Below are 17,797 nucleotides of genomic sequence, written 5' to 3'. Positions count from 1 at the left end.
GTGGCTCACAGACGAACAGGTGGCTCTCGTGTCCGGGTCCGTCCTCGTGTTCCTGACAGTCCGCTGTGGGTTAGAGGTCCAAAACAAGCCCGGAGCGTCTTCATCTATCACTGCTCTGATCTACGCTGTCACCTAGGATTCATAGCTATCAAACTCGTTCGCACTTTTGTCTTTTTTCAGTCTGGACTTTGACTGGGCCATTCTGACGCATGATCTAAACGCCTACGTTTTAGCCCTTGCGGTTGCTGCACTGCAGAAAGACGAACCTCGGCTTTGTTTTTCATCTTTTACAGCCTCTTTCTTTCTGACCTGCACTGAGAACCTTCTACATGTTGGACTTGTGACCATATCAAATATATCTCTTTATATTTTAAATTTTTTACTGTTCGTCAACTTTCTCCCTGACCTGCGTTCTGAGTTTGTTGATCTTCATGACGCTGCTTGCTCTCTAACAATCCTCCACAGCCAGAAACAGAACTGCTGGATTTATATCGAGATTAAGTGACTCTCAGGTGGAAAGAACCAGACGCAGCATTCTGCTTCTACGCAGCACAAATCTGGAACAAACGTCCAGAAAACTGCAAAACAGCCGAAACATTGAGTTCCTTTAAATCAAGGCTAAACCCCCGTCTGTTTAGAGTTGCCTTTTAATCATAATAAATGAAACATTTACCAATATATATGATGTCTATTGATGACAAAATGTAATGTTTGTTTCTGGTTTTCTCAATTGGTGACTGTTACGGCCCAAGGCTATTCCTTTGGGGTTTAGCATCCCTGCTCCAGATCTTCTGATTGGTGCTGATTGGAAGTGGAGGCAGCTGGCCAGTGTCTCCATGAATGACATCAGATCAGCTTAAAATGCACCACCTTTTTCTCACCAGGACAGCCCTTTTCTTTTTGTCTGTCAACCTCTCCTCTTTTTTTCCCCTTTCCTCTCCAACCAGTTATGACTTTTGTTAAATAAATCCTATTTTAAGTTATCCCACGCGTTGCTTCCCTTTCATTTGTTATGGTACTAGAGCCAGACCATAACAAATTGGGGGCTCGTTCAAATTTATGTTATAGTTTGGCGCGACAGTTTTTTCAGTTAGTAAGCTTTTTGGGAAGTTAGTGTGGGAATCTTGAGTTATTTTTAGAGAAATGTTTTTTTTCTCTTCTTTTTCCTGGTTTGGGGTAAGTAGTTTACTTTCATTTCTTCTGACGACTCTAATGGTAAGTGTGATTGTTGACTGGTTTGTGCAATTAAGTATGACTGATCTGAACTGGTTCTCCTTTAGGCCTCAGCGTGTCTCCCCTTTGGGATTCATGTGCTCAAAATAGTAGTGTGAGATCATATGGTTAGAGCAATTGTCTCGGGGGCACAGCCGTAGTGTTGAGAAGGTTGCCAGTTTTCTGGTCGCTTTTTTCACTCTACTGGTATTTAGTGCATAAGTACCCACCGTCCCTGATCTCTGAAGACTAGGGTTGAGCTAGTTAGTGTCTGATAGGCAGGTAGAGGGGAGGTTCAGGTTGGTTGTTTTGTGTTGCACAAATTGTCAGCAATTTACTTTAAATTTTGAAACATTGTTTTCTGATTAAGAATTTAATTATGTCTGTTGAAGATTTTAATAAAAACCCATCAGCAGAATTTCTGGATCTGTGTTCTAGAGAACAATTAGTAAAAATTGCTGAGCACTTTAAAATAAGTGTTGGTGATAAACGGTTGAAAGAAAATGTTAAAGCAATTTTAAGGGAAAACTTAATTGAAATGGGCGTTTTGTCTTTGCCTTCAATGCCTGAAGATTTGGATTTAGAGGTTGTAAAGCCTAAATTTTTGGATTTTGAACAACAAAAAGAGATGCTAAGGTTAAGAATGCAACTGGAGAAGGAAAAGGAGTTGGCTTTGGAGACTTTACGACAGCAAGCAGATTTGGATAGGGTTCTTGCTTTGGAAAAACTAAGACAGGAAACTGAATTGGCAAGAATACATTTAGAAAGTGAGAAATTAAATCTGATGAAAGACGGCAAATTGTTTGCGGAATCTTGTGTTATGGACTCAAAATGTAAGGCCTCTGGCATTTTAAGTGACTTGCGTTTGGTGCCTAAGTTTAGTGAAAAGGATGTCGAAACTTTTTTCACTTTGTTTGAAAGGGTTGCAGAGACAAGAGACTGGTCTGATTCAGACCGCATAGTTTTGCTTCAGTGTGTTTTGGTTGGTCGTGCTCAGGAAGCTTTTTCTATGTTGAGTTTAGATGATGGCCAGGGTTATGCCAAGGTTAAAGCTACAATACTGAAAGCATATGAATTAGTCCCTGAAGCATACAGGCAGAAGTTTAGAAACTGGAAAAAAGGTGACAAAACTTATGTGGAGTTTGCAAGGGATTTGGAGATTCATTTCAGTCGTTGGTGCACTTCCTCTGAGGTTAAAACATTTGGTGACCTCTGTAATTTAATGGTTCTTGAACAATTTAAGAACTCTGTTTCTCAATGCATTGCAGTGTACATTAATGAACAGAAGGTAAAAACTGTATCAGAAGCTGCAGTTTTGGCTGATGATTTTGTCTTGACACATAAAGATACTGGTGGAGAGCACACAGATGGGATGAGTGCTCCAAACTGGCGTTCAACACATTCTGGAGGTTTTTTTTCAGACCGCAGTATCCGTGATCTGGACAAAATTTGTAATTATTGTCACAGAAAGGGTCATTGGAAGAAAGACTGTGCTTTGTTGAAATCTAGAAATAAAAATGGAAATCAGGTTAAACCAGCAGCACTTGCTGCATCAGTTTTAAGTGTTTCTAACAAAATGACTGAAGTGCCATTTGCCGGAAAACCTGATTTGAGTTCTTACAAACCATTTCTTATGGAAGGAGAAGTTTCTTTAATTGGGAGTGACGTCAGGGTGCCAGTTACCATTTTAAGAGATACTGGTGCATATGATTCATTCATTCTGGCATCAGTGTTGTCTTTTTCAGATGAGTCTGACACTGGATTATCGATACCTGTGTTGGGTATGGGCATGTCTGTGTTTTGTGTTCCAGTACATAAGCTTGTGCTTCATTCAGAGTTGTTTGAAGGAGAAGTAAGGATGGGTGTTAGACCTGCACTACCTGTGGTTGGTGTCACAGTTATACTGGGGAACCATATAGCTGGAGGGAAAGTCTGGCCTGATCAACCAGAATCTCCAGTTATTGTTTCAATACCTTTGGTCAGCAGTGGTCCTGACGAAAATGAAAAATCACACCCAGAAGTTTTCCAAGCATGTGCTGTGACACGAGCAATGAAAGCATCCAGTGATGTGCATCAGGATGAAGACTTTGGAAAAGATACACAGACGTCCTCTTTTTGTTGGTCTAACATTCCTTTGTCTATTTCACAGAATGATTTGGGGCAGGAGCAAAGATCTGACCCCACAATACAGCATTTGTTTCAGTCTGCATTACCTGCTGTGGAGATGCAGAACCATGCTCATGGATACTTTGTTGAGAACAAGGTACTGTTAAGGAAGTGGATGCCATGTGGTGATGATGTTATTGGGCAGCCAGTTTATCAGGTTGTGGTGCCTTTGAAATTGCGTGACTTGGTTTTGCAGGTATCCCATGATGAGTCCGGACACATGGGAGTTAGGAAAACCTATGACCGCATTTTAAGAAATTTTTTTTGGCCACGGCTGAAAAAAGATATTGCTTCATATATTAAAACCTGTCAGTTGACTGGTAAACCCAATCAAGTCATACACCGGGCACCACTGTATCCTATTCCAACTATTGGTAAACCATTTGAGCACTTAATAATTGATTGTGTGGGTCCTCTTCCACCTTCACGTTTAGGTGCTAAGTTATGTGCCGAAGTACCAGGTATCCAGCAGCATATCCATTGCACACACTTACTGCAAAGTCTGTGGTGCGAGCGCTTGGGCAATTTATTGGTATTTTTGGAATACCTAAAGTCATTCAGAGTGACCAAGGATCTAATTTCTCCTCTCATTTGTTTGCACAGGTTTTGAAGCAGTTATCCCACGCGTTGCTTCCCTTTCATTTGTTATGGTACTAGAGCCAGACCATAACAGTGACTGTATGATGTTTTTATGACTTTTTATTTATTCATGATGTAAAAAATTTGCTATACAAATAAACTTGATTGACTGATATTGGAAAAACTAAGATATGAATATTTTATCCTGTACAGATTTTCTAACATTTAAAAATAAAGGCTGACACCAAAGATATACGGATCCTCTCTTGTTTTGGATATTAAATTAAACTTTTCGATTCTTGTTGCTTATTTATTTTGTTCTCTATTTCTTTACGAAATCTTTTGCATTTTTTTTATTTAAGACATCAAAATTGACAAACTGATCATCCATCTAGTCACAATAAATATCTCCTATATCTTGGTGGGTCTCGTCGCAGTTTGATATTTATGTTAAAATTAAAAATCTAAAAATAAAGCTGGAAAAGAAATTCCACCCAGATTGGCTCTGATGAATAAAATAAAGAGATAATGTGGTTGGATTTAATTTAGAGATCTGTGAATAAAGGTGGCTAAAAACAAAAACATTACAAAAATATGCGTATTTAATTAAAACCACTTTAATTAAGATTTTAATTTCAAAACTGATTGAATCTTTTTTTTTTATTGTGTTGTCCTATCAGATAAGATCTCAACACCACTGCAGCATGTGATAAAAGTTGGGGGGGGGTGAAAAAAGAAAACAAAAATGTGTATAAATATATTATCAAGGCTCTGCACATGAGAGAAACATTCATGCTACATATATCTGTGGTACATCTGACCACACCAGCACAACTCTGGGTTCCTGCGTAAACGCCTCAGCATAGCTGTCACAATTTCATCTCAGTTTCACGCAAAAGCTAAACATGCTACGATTTTGCACAGGTGTCACAAATGAATGTGGCGACTGCTTGCTCTTTTGTAGATATTTACTTTCCGATCTGGTTACATAATCTCCTTTTAATTCTGTGAAAATAAGACTGTTATTTTCAGATTTCTACAGTTGATCTAGAGCTGTGTGAAGGGGTGTGAATGCATTAATATCTAAAACAGCACCTGGGGGGGAAGAGGTTTAATGTGCACATGTGTATCAGAATGATTTAATAAGCTGTCCTGATAAAATCAGTGTGGAGAAGTGTTGTGCAAAAAAAACCCAAAGACGAACGGCAGAAATGTTGACGAAAACGAACATCTCAGGCGTTTTCGTACTTACATGGCTAAATATGATAAACTGACTCTGGGGTGAGCGGATGTTGCTGGTTGTGTCAGAGTTAAATGTCAAACCACACTCTAATACATACGCTCACACACACACACACACACCCAGACCGCCAGGACCACCTGACAGGACATGTAAACACTCACACACTACCCACCCACACACACAGCTGTCCCACACTCACTCAGAACACATGCCCACCCCTCAGCCCTCATTCCACATCGACACAGGAAGTGACTGGTGACCCATTTCTCGGTTTTCTTCGGTCTCTGTATAGATGTCACGGTGAGCAGCGGAAACGTGCCGCGCGCGCAGAGAGGAGGAGGAGTGACAACACAAATATTGACCTGAGTGATTCACTAAAAGTGTATGGAAGCCCATAAAAGTGAGCTGTGTGGTACGGAATCTGCTGCATCTGCTAACCTAAATGTAGCAGGTGCAGCACAGGAGCTAATTTAAATGTAAAGATATGAGGTGGCACCAAAAGAAACAGCAAACCCAGCTGGCTTTCTCTTAGCGTGGACGACACTCGTTTCGATGCCACCTGAGATTTTCTATCATACGGAGGCATGTGTGTAGATGGTACGAGTGACAAGACATCAAAAGTCTGTCATGACTCAATTCTGGAGCAACGTTGGCGTCATATTGATATGTGAACAATCAGAGAGCGTCTAAGAGCAACAGATTCCAAGACAGAGAGAAGAAAATCTGTGTTTTTGGCATAGCAATGGCAAAAACGATATTTCATTGTGTTGGATGAAATGCGATGAAAGATCGTTATAAGAAAAAACTAACGACATTTAATTGGTATTCTTCCCAATAAAGATATTTCATCATTACTGGTAAAATATCCAGGATAAAATCCATTATTTTCCTGTCTTTTGAGAAATATATTAGCACTTTTACCGGGGTCCATGCCACTCCTCACCCGTCCTAGACCCACTTAGGGGGTGCCGCTGCATTCATGGTAACTTGTTAATGTTGGTTTCTGATTTTTATAGCTAAATAAAAAGATAATGTCACTGCTTTCTAAAGGAATCTGTCAAGGATTTTAGCACAATAATGCCAGAATCCAACATTATTATGAATACTCTAAACTTATTAGAGATGATGATTTAAAATGTAGTTTAAGAGTTGTGAAATTCTGCATCTGTTTGATAACCTGTGACTGACTGGTGACCTGTAGCCTGCCTCTCCTCCAGTGTGTACTGGAGACTGGCACCATCTCCTATCCCCGACCAAATAGGTTAACGGAAGGTCTGTTGGTAAAAAAAGAACATCTTTAAAAGCATTTTGATGTCAAATTGTCAAAAAGAGTTGTGCGTCCCATGCAACCTCAGGCACTGTCTTCCCATGTCAAATGTTTGTCTTTTCTTTGGACGGGCTATACTGAAACGAAATTTCGTTGTACTTCTCTGTGATGACAATAAAATCATTCTGAATCTGCAACTTTGGTCAAATCACTCACGCTATTTGTGGAAAACAGGAGGATCTTGAGGGGTTTGGTCAAGGAGAAGAGTCTCAACAAGGGCACCATTTATACAAGAACCAACAGCAGCTGTTGTATTTTTCTTTATTGAGGATAAACGTTGATAACTAATTAATGCAGATCAAACAATATAGTACAATAAAAATTAGCAGTGAAGTTAAACCAGCACAGATTTATCAGCGTTTTCTTCCCCTTACATCTATGCAGCTCTTAGCAGCTCATTTATTAGGTTTCACCATCTTCAAAAATTTCTCATGATGTGAGAAAAGCAGTTCAGATCACCTCGTCTATATTATATATTTGGGGGGGGAGCAGCCACAGAAAAAGTTGATGTAATAGTACATAGGTACATTCCCAGTTTGATAGAAGTCTGGGCTTTACAATAATCAGTATGACAATGGACCCCTACTTGTGGCTCAGGATTTGCAGATCCAACTTTTTGCAGATTTTCTCTGTGGGATGTGACTCCAAAATCCATCCATCCATCAATTTTCTAACACCCTTGTCCCTTAGAGGGGTCAGGAAGGGTGCTGGTGTCTATCTCCAGCTAACGTTCTGGGTGAGAGGCGGGATTCACCCTGGACAGGTCGCCAGTCTGTCGCAGGACAAACAACCATTCACACACACACTCACACCTGGGGAGAATTTAGAAAGACCAATCAACCTGACAGTCATGTTTTTGGGCTGTGGGAGGAAGCCGGAGTACCCAGAGAGAACCCACACATGCAAACGGAGAACATGCAAACTCCATGCAGAAAAACCTCGGGCCGGGAATCGAACCCAGGACCTTCTTGCTGCAAGGCAACAGTGCTACCAACTGCACCACTGTGCAGCCCTGACTCCAAAAATATTGGCAGAAAATTGCCAAATTGCAATTATTTCAGTGATCATTCCAAACTATTCAAAAGCAAACGAAGCTTGGGAAGCCGAAACACCAAGAGACGATGCTTCTTGATACACTATTGGCTGGTATTTAGAAAGAACCCAAAGCAGGAGCCTCATTCGTTCTCTTTGGTGCCGATTGTCTTTGTCCCCAAGAGCCAAGACGATTAACTGGGTGTTAGTTTCTGCGGTAGTGCAAAGATGGCTTCCACTGCGCGTATCAGTGGATATTAAGGTGTATTTGATGTTTCAACTACTAAAATAGGTAGTAATAGGCGTCTTTTGGGTGGGGAAGGTTTCAAGTATTTGCAGATTTAAGCCACTTATGGACCATTGCGATTTCAACCTCCTGGGAACCCCATGGGTCTGCTGCAAATGGGCTACATTAGTAAAGTACTTGTGGCACACTTACAAATGGCGCTGCAGCCTCTAATATCTGCGTTTCTAGAAAGCTACATGTATTTTGTCCTAGTTAGTTGCTGCTCCAAAAGAGGAATGCCATAAGCATCTTTTTATTGTTTATTTCTATAGCTGTATGTGACTCAACACACCATTAGTCTTCAATAAACTTACATTTGGCTGCTGATGACCTTATTTTTATCCAGGAAAGTTAGCTGTAGTGCTAGGCTAATATTAGCAATGTTTGCTCTATGTTTTGATGACTTGTGGTCACCGTCCTAGTTAGTCATGTGTAGACAAAGCTCTTAGACAAGGTCATTCTGTTACTTCATAAACCTAGGGATTTGCTTACCAGAGCCGGCGATGTGACACAGACAGAATGGGGAGATGCAGCAGCCAATGCTAAACTCAGATTGTTAGGGAAAACCCACACGTGTTAGATCATATAAATGACATGCACAACCTATAGTACAATTTTGCAAGCCGAGTACACAAAAATAGGCTGAGATTTGTAAAAACTGGGGATGCAAAATGCAAAATGGTCGCAGTATTGGGGGGTGGCTTTCTTGACACCATGAGATCAAACATCCCAAATAAGTTTATGTCAGTTATGTTTTCTGTGATTAAGAGATCTGAGATAAACCACACAAACTTCTACCTTTCTTCTTCTTCTCCAAACCACTCTCAACCAGATGACTTCAAAAATTTTAGCAAGGTACACTTTACTGTCCTCAAGTAGTAGACAGTAGATAGACTACTTTGCGTCTATCTTTGAATTTTTGTGACAAATTTGGCTTTTTTTCTGTTTTCTCTCCTTAGAAACACTTCTTGAATTCCTCCTAATGATGAGTCAAGTTTCTAAGGTCAGCTTTTAGATGGATTTGTTGCTGAATGTCATTTGCAGCTCTTTAAGCGTCAGATAGCCGGTTCTGAAGGGTTCCACGGGCATAGAGGAGGATCTGCACATGGCGCCAGCAACAGGCTGAGCAGCTGAGCTACTGCCTGTGTCTGTCTCAGCAGCGTCCATCTGCTGGCTTTCAGACGGCTGTGTCAACGTGGAAGGATGAGCTGATGGAGAGGAGGGAGGGCGATAGGGAAGGTGGAGAGGAAGGAAGAGAAGGGGGGAACTCTGGTCATTCAGAACTTCCTCCCCTTCCCTGCTAATCGCTCTCTGTGTCTCTTTAATTTCATCTTCCTTCATAATGCCAAAACCAGAGTCGGGGCTCTCTGGCTCCCTTTTCAAGCTCTCATATTCGGGATACGAAGCGAGGGAATCACACAGGCGGAAGTGCAGGCCATGGATGTGGGGAGGGTCCTGGAAATTGTCTTGATAGGCGAAGTAAGCCGGGTTGGAGTCGGTCCGAGCCGAGCCGCCGCCGGAGGAGCTGGACATGAAGTAGCCCACGTTTGAGAAGCTTGACAGGGACGACGAGTTGTAGATGAGGCCGTTGTTGTTTGAGCAAGAAGTGGGGTATCTGTGGAAGTGAAGAAGGGGGCTTGTGGTGATGGAAGTTGGAGACGGGGAGGATGCCTCCTCGTTCCAGTCCTCGCACACCACAACATGGGAGATTCGGTCGCACGAAGGGGTGACGAAGAACGACTGGGTCCCTGAAAAGGGATTAAGCCATTCCTGAAGGAAAAACAAGAATCAAATTCAGGTTCAGGGATGACAAAGGCGCATTAGTGTGTGTTGATTGTGAAATTATAGTGACTTGAAAGGACTTTTGTTTTTTTTTACATTTCAGTGATGTTACAACCACAAACCTCGATGTGGTTTACTCAGATTACATGAGATCAACACACAATAGTCTATAATTGGGAATTAAAAGGAAAATGACACCTTTTATTTTCAAATAAACAGAAACCTGCTAAGTGTTTTGCTTTCATCCCCTTTACTTCCTTTATAAAGTTTGACACAAGCCGTGAGTGACCATAGCAACCACCCGATCAAACGGGACTAAAGTTCAACTTTTGCCTTTTTTTGCTAAACACTATGTGTGCGAAACAACTAACACTGCACACAAACCCTGAACACACCGCCCATTTTGTAAAACATGGCAGCGGTTGAATCACGATGTCGGGATACCTTCCTTCAGCAAAGCTGGACGGCATTGATCACAAGTCGGGTAAAATTAAACCCAGTATGGAGGAAAGACTTCTCTCCCTTTTCTGTCTCAATTAGACTCATTTGAGTTAGTTTGTCACAAAAAATCCCAATCAAAACATTGAAGTTGGTGGTTGCAGCTTTGAAAAAAATGTGAAAAAAACAATACTATCGGCGCTTCCCAAAACTATAAACGAATTTGTCAATCAGTCTTACATTGCTATGACTCTTGCAAGCACACACACACACACAGACGCTGTCATTGCAATGAGGACATAATAATTACTTTCAGATTTCCCTGGTGGACTGTGTGGAGAGATTGGAAGTACTCCGAGGGATTCGGTAGAGGCTTCCCTTTGAGCAGCCTGAAAGTAAACAAGCTCAGCATTAGCTTAGGCATGGCAACATGCCAACACACACTATCAGGATGATCAATTACTTACCCCCGGGTCTTGTAGCGGGCCAACACAATGATGACGGTGGCGAGAAACAAGCCGAGGGCCAATAAGCTCCACCTCACTGTGTTCTGATCCGATGGTGAGTATGAATGACCTGGTCAGATACAAAACGTTGACCAAACCCAAGTTAGAAACTATAGAAAGAAACTTGTAGGAGAGGTATGAGAATAAAAATTGTGTTTTGGTTAATGAATTCACTTTTCTCATCTTTCAAATCCTCCCAGGATGTTGTCGGGCTCCAGTCGCTCCAGTGGCTGCCGGGTCTCCCAACCGGATTGACTCTGACTCTGACTTCCAAGTGGCCCTTTAGTTTCCCCACCTCAGACCTCAGCTCTTGCTCCCTCGTGGAAATATTTCTGGAGTCCTGAGAGATATTAACGTCAGCGAGCAGATCTGCGACAATATCAGCTGGATGAAAGTGAACACTACCCCATTTCATCACGCGAAAACATACAGTCACTAATTTAAGCTGCAGTTTAAGTGAAAGTGAACGCAACAGGTGTCGGCATCAGACTAGTAAAGTCAGATGTTGGCAGACCGCAAAGAATAACAAAAAGCACATTTTCTCAAATGGCTTTTGTCAATGGTCAAGAGATATGGATCATTCCCAAAAGGATGGAAATTCCAGATAAAAGGGGTTAAGATGAGCTTCCTCTAGACGATGGCCCGACTTTGCCTTAGAGGTTAAGATCTGTCATCTGGAGGGTCTTGGTGTAATAGCACATTTTACCCTATCCGCCATTGTTTTTGTTATTTGCCTGTGCAACTCAGAAGTTTTCAAGAAAAAAACATTCTGGATTTCTGAGATCCAAAAGTTTAAAATTTTGAAATTGAGGTTTTTATCTGGAACATTTCTTAGATTAATCTAGAAAGTTCTAATTTTTTTTTCCTAACAAATCTTACATTTTTCAAACCCTGAAATCTCTGAGTATTTTTTCCAGATAGTTTCCGAGGTTAATCTCAAAGTTTCTTAATTTCTTTCTAGCAAATCTTCAACTTTTCCAACTCAGAAATGTCCTTGTTTTTTCTACATAAAACGGCCCCAGCACACCGTTCTGGGTCATTGGCATGCCATCATTACAATATTCAGCAACAATATCGAGGTTCCATGTTTCCCTAACATCCTACATTTGGACATGAACAGATTGGACAGGAAAAGGAACGGAATGGCGAACACTAAATGCTGCTTTATGCCATCCAGATTACTTCACTACACACTACATTCACACATTCACACACTGATGATGCTCAAGGACACGACGACTGAAACAGACTGAGCGGGAGTTCAAACCGGCAACTCCTGCCGCCGTCGCCTCACCATCTAATGCAGGGGTGGGCAATCCTGGTCCTCGAGGGCCAGTTTCCTGCAACTCTTAGATGTCTCCCTGATCCAACACACTTGAATCCAACCTTAAGCTCAATCACCTTAGGAGGTGATTGAGCTGAATCACCTCCTAAGGTCAGTCAAGTTCTCCAGAGTCCTGCTAATGACCTCATTATTTGACCTTATTATTGAGGTAGAGGTACATCTAAAAGTTGCAGGAGACCGGCCCTCGAGGCCTGGAGTTGCCCACCCCTGGTCTAATGGCTGAATTAAGGTCAGGGTAGAAACTAATACCTGAGGAAGTTTTGAACTTTCATTATTTTTTTAGTTTTTTGTTTTTGTTGCCATTTCTAAATCAGCCTGGATGCAGAAGACTCACCCGAAGCTGCAGTGATGCTTTCTAACAGTGAAAACTGAAGGAGCATGACTAAAACATGGTTTATTTTCTGTTCTCTTCATTGCCATTTTTATTTGTTCTTTCTTTGTATTCAGAGATTTAAGAGATAAATTAGAAGAAATCCAGAGTAACATCTAGATTATGTTAGATTATGTCCTTGCCGTCGTTCCCAAATAGTTGAATCGGTTCACAGTGGGGGGTGAGGGGAACACAGAATCTTGGTTGAGCAAAGAAAAAAAACGATTGCGTACTGAACAAAACAGTGACTGAACAAACCTTTGTCACTTTAGCTTGCGTAAGGGATATTTCTACCACATCGGTGAGTTTGATTCAGGTTTATCCCCAAATTTTATTTAAATGAACCGATTTCAAGATGCAAACAAGTGTAAACATGTATAAATGTTCTCACCCTCCATTGCTGTTGTCTCTCTTTGATCTGAAGCTGGAAGTCGAAGCCAGAGGTGAAATACTTTGAGACAGGATTCTCCAGGCTCCATGATATCAAGGTGAAATTAGCAGTGATGTTGACCTGGGGAGCCTCTGGAGGATGCATTTTAACTATATGTCCACAAACACACACAAAAAAACAAGATTTAACCAACCATTGCACAAATAATTACATATTAAAGCACTTGAGGCCAGACTACAACAGTGAGAGAGAGCTAAGAGAGGGAAAGCAGCTCACTGTGTTCCCCTGGCTTGTAGTCTGTGATCTTCTCCACCAGTGTCCCGTTACACTTCAAAGAGATGCTTGGCATCACGTCATAACCAGAGAACTGCTACACAGAAACATCACATAAAAAATGTCTTATAAGCAGATAGGAACAGGATTTTCAAGGTTCCAACCACAAGCTCCTGGTTGGGATTGTATTTGAAAGACCAACACGATTATAAAATGAAAGTTGGCCTCGCTTTGTCGACATGAACTCCAGCGAAATAAATATGAAGTTTGTCGCTATAATGTGATCAAATGTGGAAAAGCTCAAGAGGTGAGAAGACCGCTTACTGTTTTTTCAAAGACAAAGCTGCAGCCCAGAGAAGAATTTCCGTGTTGTTTCAGTTTGCAGCTTTGACTGGAAAACAAGACCAAAACGATTAAACTTACAGCTTCATCTTTAATAAGCAAAAAACACAACAAAAGAAAAATAACAGAAATTTTCTCTTTCCCAGAAAATGTCTGTCATATCTTACAGGATTAAGAGTGGTTGTCTATGAATCCAAAATTTCTTCTCTCCATAAATCGAACAGTCCTCCGCAGAACCAAGCCCAGCTCCGGTCCAACTGCAGCTGACGTTGTTAACAAAGTTATTTGTGCAGACGAGTCCTTGAGACGACAAACAAGGAGATTAGAAAGGTGTCCTAACAGAGCGGAGGACTCTGAAGAGGCTCAAACAGAAACTAGTTTTAGTTTGATTTATCTGCTGATTTTTAGTAGAAATAGAAAAAAAAATAGACAGTAATTATCGAACACGTCCGTACCGGGTGAGGCTTTGTGAGAATGAGCTGGAATCAGAACCAGCGACATCCACAGGGCCCACAGCGTCTCCACGGCCAGCGACATGACTGAAGAAGGGCAGAAATCAGGTGAATATCAATGAGACTAAATAAGAAATGTTTCTCTCTGTAACTTGTTTCTGAAACCTGAAAGCCCCTAATGTTCCTAATTTTGAAAGCCTCATCTCATCCGACCACTAAACGTTTCTCCAGACGACATTTACCAAGTTTCAGTCCAGCTTGTAAGCTGTCACTTCTTCCTTGGTTGGCACCCTCTCTAGTCTATGGTGTACGGTAATACCGAAGCTCCAGTGCAGTTCAGTTCACAGCAGACTCTGTGGTTCCTCAGTTGTTCTTAAGCCTCCTGACTCATCTCCTTCGCTTGGAGGTGACGGCTTGCGTCAGAGTGGAGCTTTGACACAGCTGGGTGTTCTGACAACACCAGCACCAAAACCAAGTTTCTGGAATGGTCCTGACCTCATCCTGATATAAAAACGTGCAGACGTCGGCTTAAAAGCCAGGCATTAAATCTATCTTTATCATTTCTAACCACAAAGCTTTTGGTGAAGGTTTTACCAAATGTCCAACTTGCACAGGCCACATTTATCTAAATATTAGCATGAGGTTTAAAGGAGCTACATATATATATATATATATATATATATATATATATATATATATATATATATATATATATATATATATACATATAGTTTTGACTCTGTGTGCATTAGAGAAACTCTGCATTAAATTTATAGTTGTTCAACCAATTGTTGCCTTTAAAAACATTCAATGGGTTAGTTGTGTAATAAAGGTTCAGATTGATCAATAAAAATCAAACACTCATCTGAAATTAATGAACTGTGTAAGTAACTCTTTTTTATTTTATTTTAATTTTATTTTGTTAGAAACTGTGGAGTACTCACTTTTAATACAGAAAATTAATTAGAACAAACTTGGAATCCAAAGTTTATCAGTCCCTCTTTAGCTCATATTTTAGAAACTGTAGAGTACTCACTATCTAGATGCAGAGAGACTCCTATTATTGCAACCCAGAAAAGGAATTAGAACAAAATTAGAATCCAGAAAAAAACTTCCAGAACAGAAACATTTAGTTTTTATTATTACTTAGAAACTGTGGAGTACTCATTAGTTTTACAAATATAGAGCATACTTAGAAAGTCCAGAGAATACTTATACTTATCTAGCATCCCAGAAGTCCAGAGGATACTTACTTACTTACTTACACTTATTTAGCAACCCAGAACAGGGATTAGAACTTGTAACCCAGAAAAACTACCTTAGCAACTACTTTTTAGACTCCTATTCTCCCAACCCAGAAAAGGAATTAGACCAGAGGATACTTACTTATACTTATCTACCAACCCTGAATAGGAGTATCTAATTTATTTACTTTGGATCAACATTATTAGCTTTTTCTTCTTTTGCTCTTTCCTTTGGTTTGTTATTTTGTTTGTATTTCCTTTTAAATCCTGTAAAGCACTTTGAATTGCCTTGTTGCTGAAAATGTGCTATATAAGTATAATTACCTTTACCTTTCTATAACATAAAGAGCTCCAACCAGACTATATAATGACTCACTTTATCCTTTATTACCACTATAAACCAATTCACATCACGCTTCAGAAACAAGTGACTACATTCAGTGTTCAGTGTCATTTAGCTTCGGGTTTTTTGATAAAGATGGCAACAGCTATAAATGGAAAGTCTAAATGTTGTCACTTTAAGTCAAGCAAACAGAGAAGAGTGATCTCACCACTGCGACCCAGAACAACACCATGGTGTTGTGTTGAAAAGGTAAGAAGTGAATTTATTTAGAAATTTGCACAGAAAACATGCTCAATTTGACTTTTCACTTTTGCATTTCTGTTATTTTCCTGAGCAGAGTTGGGGAAAAAAACTTACCTTATGTATCCTGATAGCAGGTGGTCGGCAAGAGGAATGACATCCTCGCGTAGTCCTCCTCTGACCAGATGATTAGATTTCTCTAATTTCTCTCTCTGCACCTCTTTCTCTCTACTAGAGCAAACTGACTGTCACATCAGCTCTCTCTCTCTCTCTTGTCTTTCTCGCCCCTTTTCTGTTTTCTTCTAAGTGCCCAGTGACATTTTCCACTTGAAACCACAGCTCACAGGTCTTACAGGAAGCTTCAGCAGCGGTGAGTGATAGTGAGAAGGGACGGGCCGGGTTGGTGGAGGTGCTACTGCGTGTTGCTGGTGGGGCTATTTTGCTCGCCTCTTCCTCCTCTGCCTCCTCCTCCTCCTCTCTCAGCAGCAGCCATGCAGTCACCATACCTGGGCCCCATCACATGCTTTAAGGTCATAATAATTGTACTGAAAGCAAGAAACGCAGAGAATCACCACATCCTGTTTCAATTGCAGCGTAAAACAAGGGGCTGTATGCACAGAAACTCCATGTTCTTGTGAAGTGGTTTGCATCAGCGAAACCCAGCTTAAAAAAAGACGATTCAAAGGAGTGGAGAGGCAAAAATGATCAGATTTAGAATCATGCTGGGGGGGAAAATGTAAAAATAAAACCTCTCTCTCTCTCTCTCTCTCTGGCTTTCTGAAACTCACTAAGCTGTAAAGACTTAAAACCGCTGCTGTTACAGCCACAACCACTGCAGATGCACATAAACAACTCTGGTTGCTTGTCAGAGGGAAACGGGTTGACAGTTAAAGAGGCAGCCTTCTTGTTAACCAGAGGTCACCAAACATTTTAGTGCAGCGACCAGGCCTGTAGCTGTGTCCATTGCAATGGAGCATACACTTAATAATAAATGGAGCTAAATGCAGAACAATTTTAAACTTTTTGTCGTTCACTGCATAAAATCCTAAATCTTACCAAGTATTTTTGACATAGTTTCTGGTGCATACTACCTTAAAATAAGGCAAAACTAACTTACAAGTAACTTTTCAGCAAGACATATAATATGGGAGCTTGTCTTAAGTAAATAATTCTTTAATATCAATGATAAACTGCCAATTTGGCAGATTATTTCACTTATAACATGAAAACATTTCACCTTTTGTGTAGTACTGAAAATCTTAATTTTCTCAGGGTGTAGAATAATGCAATTAACTCACCATGTCACTAAGTTAAAAAGATAGGTAAACCATTCTTATTACTTTTAGGCTCCCAGCCCTCCTTGTTTGATATTGGCATGATATTCTCTATTATTTATCTTTTTTCTGTTATGTTTGAAAAGTGTTTTATGCGTTAAAAAAAGAAAGTCAGAGAAGTTATGTAAGGCATGCAAAATGCATACAATGTGAAAAACTTTCACTTTTTCATCAAGATTAAGAAATTATTTACTTCAAGATCTTATATATTTCTTAACTGTTACTTGTAAGTTAGTTTTGTCTAAGTTGAAGTACTAAGATATTATACCGCTTCACAATTATGGAAAAATAAGGAATGAGGGCATGAATACCTAGGGTATATCAGGAGCAAAACAAGCCATAAGTAGAAGAATAACAGAAAAAGTTTGATGACAACATGGTTTGGAGTGATATTATCACATCGGCAACAAAATGTCAAGATGAAAGTGAAGTGACTGTGACCCAGAAATGCTTAGATAAGACTGTAGTGTTCCTCTCTGGCTAAAGGTTCAGAAAAAGGCCATTGTGAAACACTCCTCCCTATACCTTACTGCATAGACAGTCCAAACCACAAGGCCTTCATGTACACAATGCAGAAAGTGTTGCAACATTCACCCGTCTGATCTCTGCTGTCAGCAGCCTCTCGGCTTGTCTGACTGAGTGGGTACGTAGAGCTGGAGGCTGGCGCTACTTAGCTGTCGGCATCAGCTAGGGGTGCCAAAGCGGGGAGAAGGTGAGGGAGGAGGAAGACGAGCGTACAGCTCTCGCCCAAAGGTCAGAGTCCGCAGTGCCTAAAGCGGAAAACCGCTGAGAGGACGATAGTGTTACGTGGGGGAGGAAGGGAGGGGAACGGTGGGTGCACTGTGGGGAAGAGGTGAGAACAATAACAAGAGACGGTGTGCTCATAATACGA

At 40.7% G+C, this 17,797-nt stretch overlaps 1 protein-coding gene across 1 annotated transcript; it reads right to left on the bottom strand.

Moving 5' to 3' along the window:
- Positions 1-8,092: 8,092 nt before the first annotated feature.
- il2rb (interleukin 2 receptor, beta) lies at positions 8,093-15,993 on the bottom strand. Its single transcript, XM_032588636.1, has 10 exons — positions 15,689-15,993; positions 13,748-13,831; positions 13,460-13,592; positions 13,275-13,341; positions 12,954-13,047; positions 12,678-12,826; positions 10,746-10,911; positions 10,533-10,641; positions 10,376-10,454; positions 8,093-9,615 (listed from the first exon to the last, which is right to left on the bottom strand). Exons 2-10 carry the CDS (start codon positions 13,827-13,829, stop codon positions 8,857-8,859), a joined length of 1,638 nt encoding a protein of 545 aa, XP_032444527.1. The 5' UTR covers positions 13,830-13,831; positions 15,689-15,993; the 3' UTR covers positions 8,093-8,856.
- Between the last annotated feature and the right edge of the window lie 1,804 nt (positions 15,994-17,797).

Source organism: Xiphophorus hellerii, chromosome 16 (assembly GCF_003331165.1).
Source record: "Xiphophorus hellerii strain 12219 chromosome 16, Xiphophorus_hellerii-4.1, whole genome shotgun sequence".
NCBI classification, from domain to species: domain Eukaryota; kingdom Metazoa; phylum Chordata; class Actinopteri; order Cyprinodontiformes; family Poeciliidae; genus Xiphophorus; species Xiphophorus hellerii.
The sequence above is the reverse complement of the archived record's forward strand: the minus strand, read 5'-3'. Positions and strand labels throughout refer to the sequence as shown.

Excerpts from the sequence above, each read along its gene's own strand:
- il2rb (XM_032588636.1), bottom strand. The coding sequence starts at position 13,829 with ATGTCGCTGGCCGTGGAGACGCTGTGGGCCCTGTGGATGTCGCTGGTT. Across the intron at positions 13,593-13,747 it reads TTCTCACAAAGCCTCACCCG|GACTCGTCTGCACAAATAAC; the intron begins GTACGGACGTGT and ends TGTCGTCTCAAG. Across the intron at positions 13,342-13,459 it reads AGACAACCACTCTTAATCCT|TCAAAGCTGCAAACTGAAAC; the intron begins GTAAGATATGAC and ends CTTGTTTTCCAG.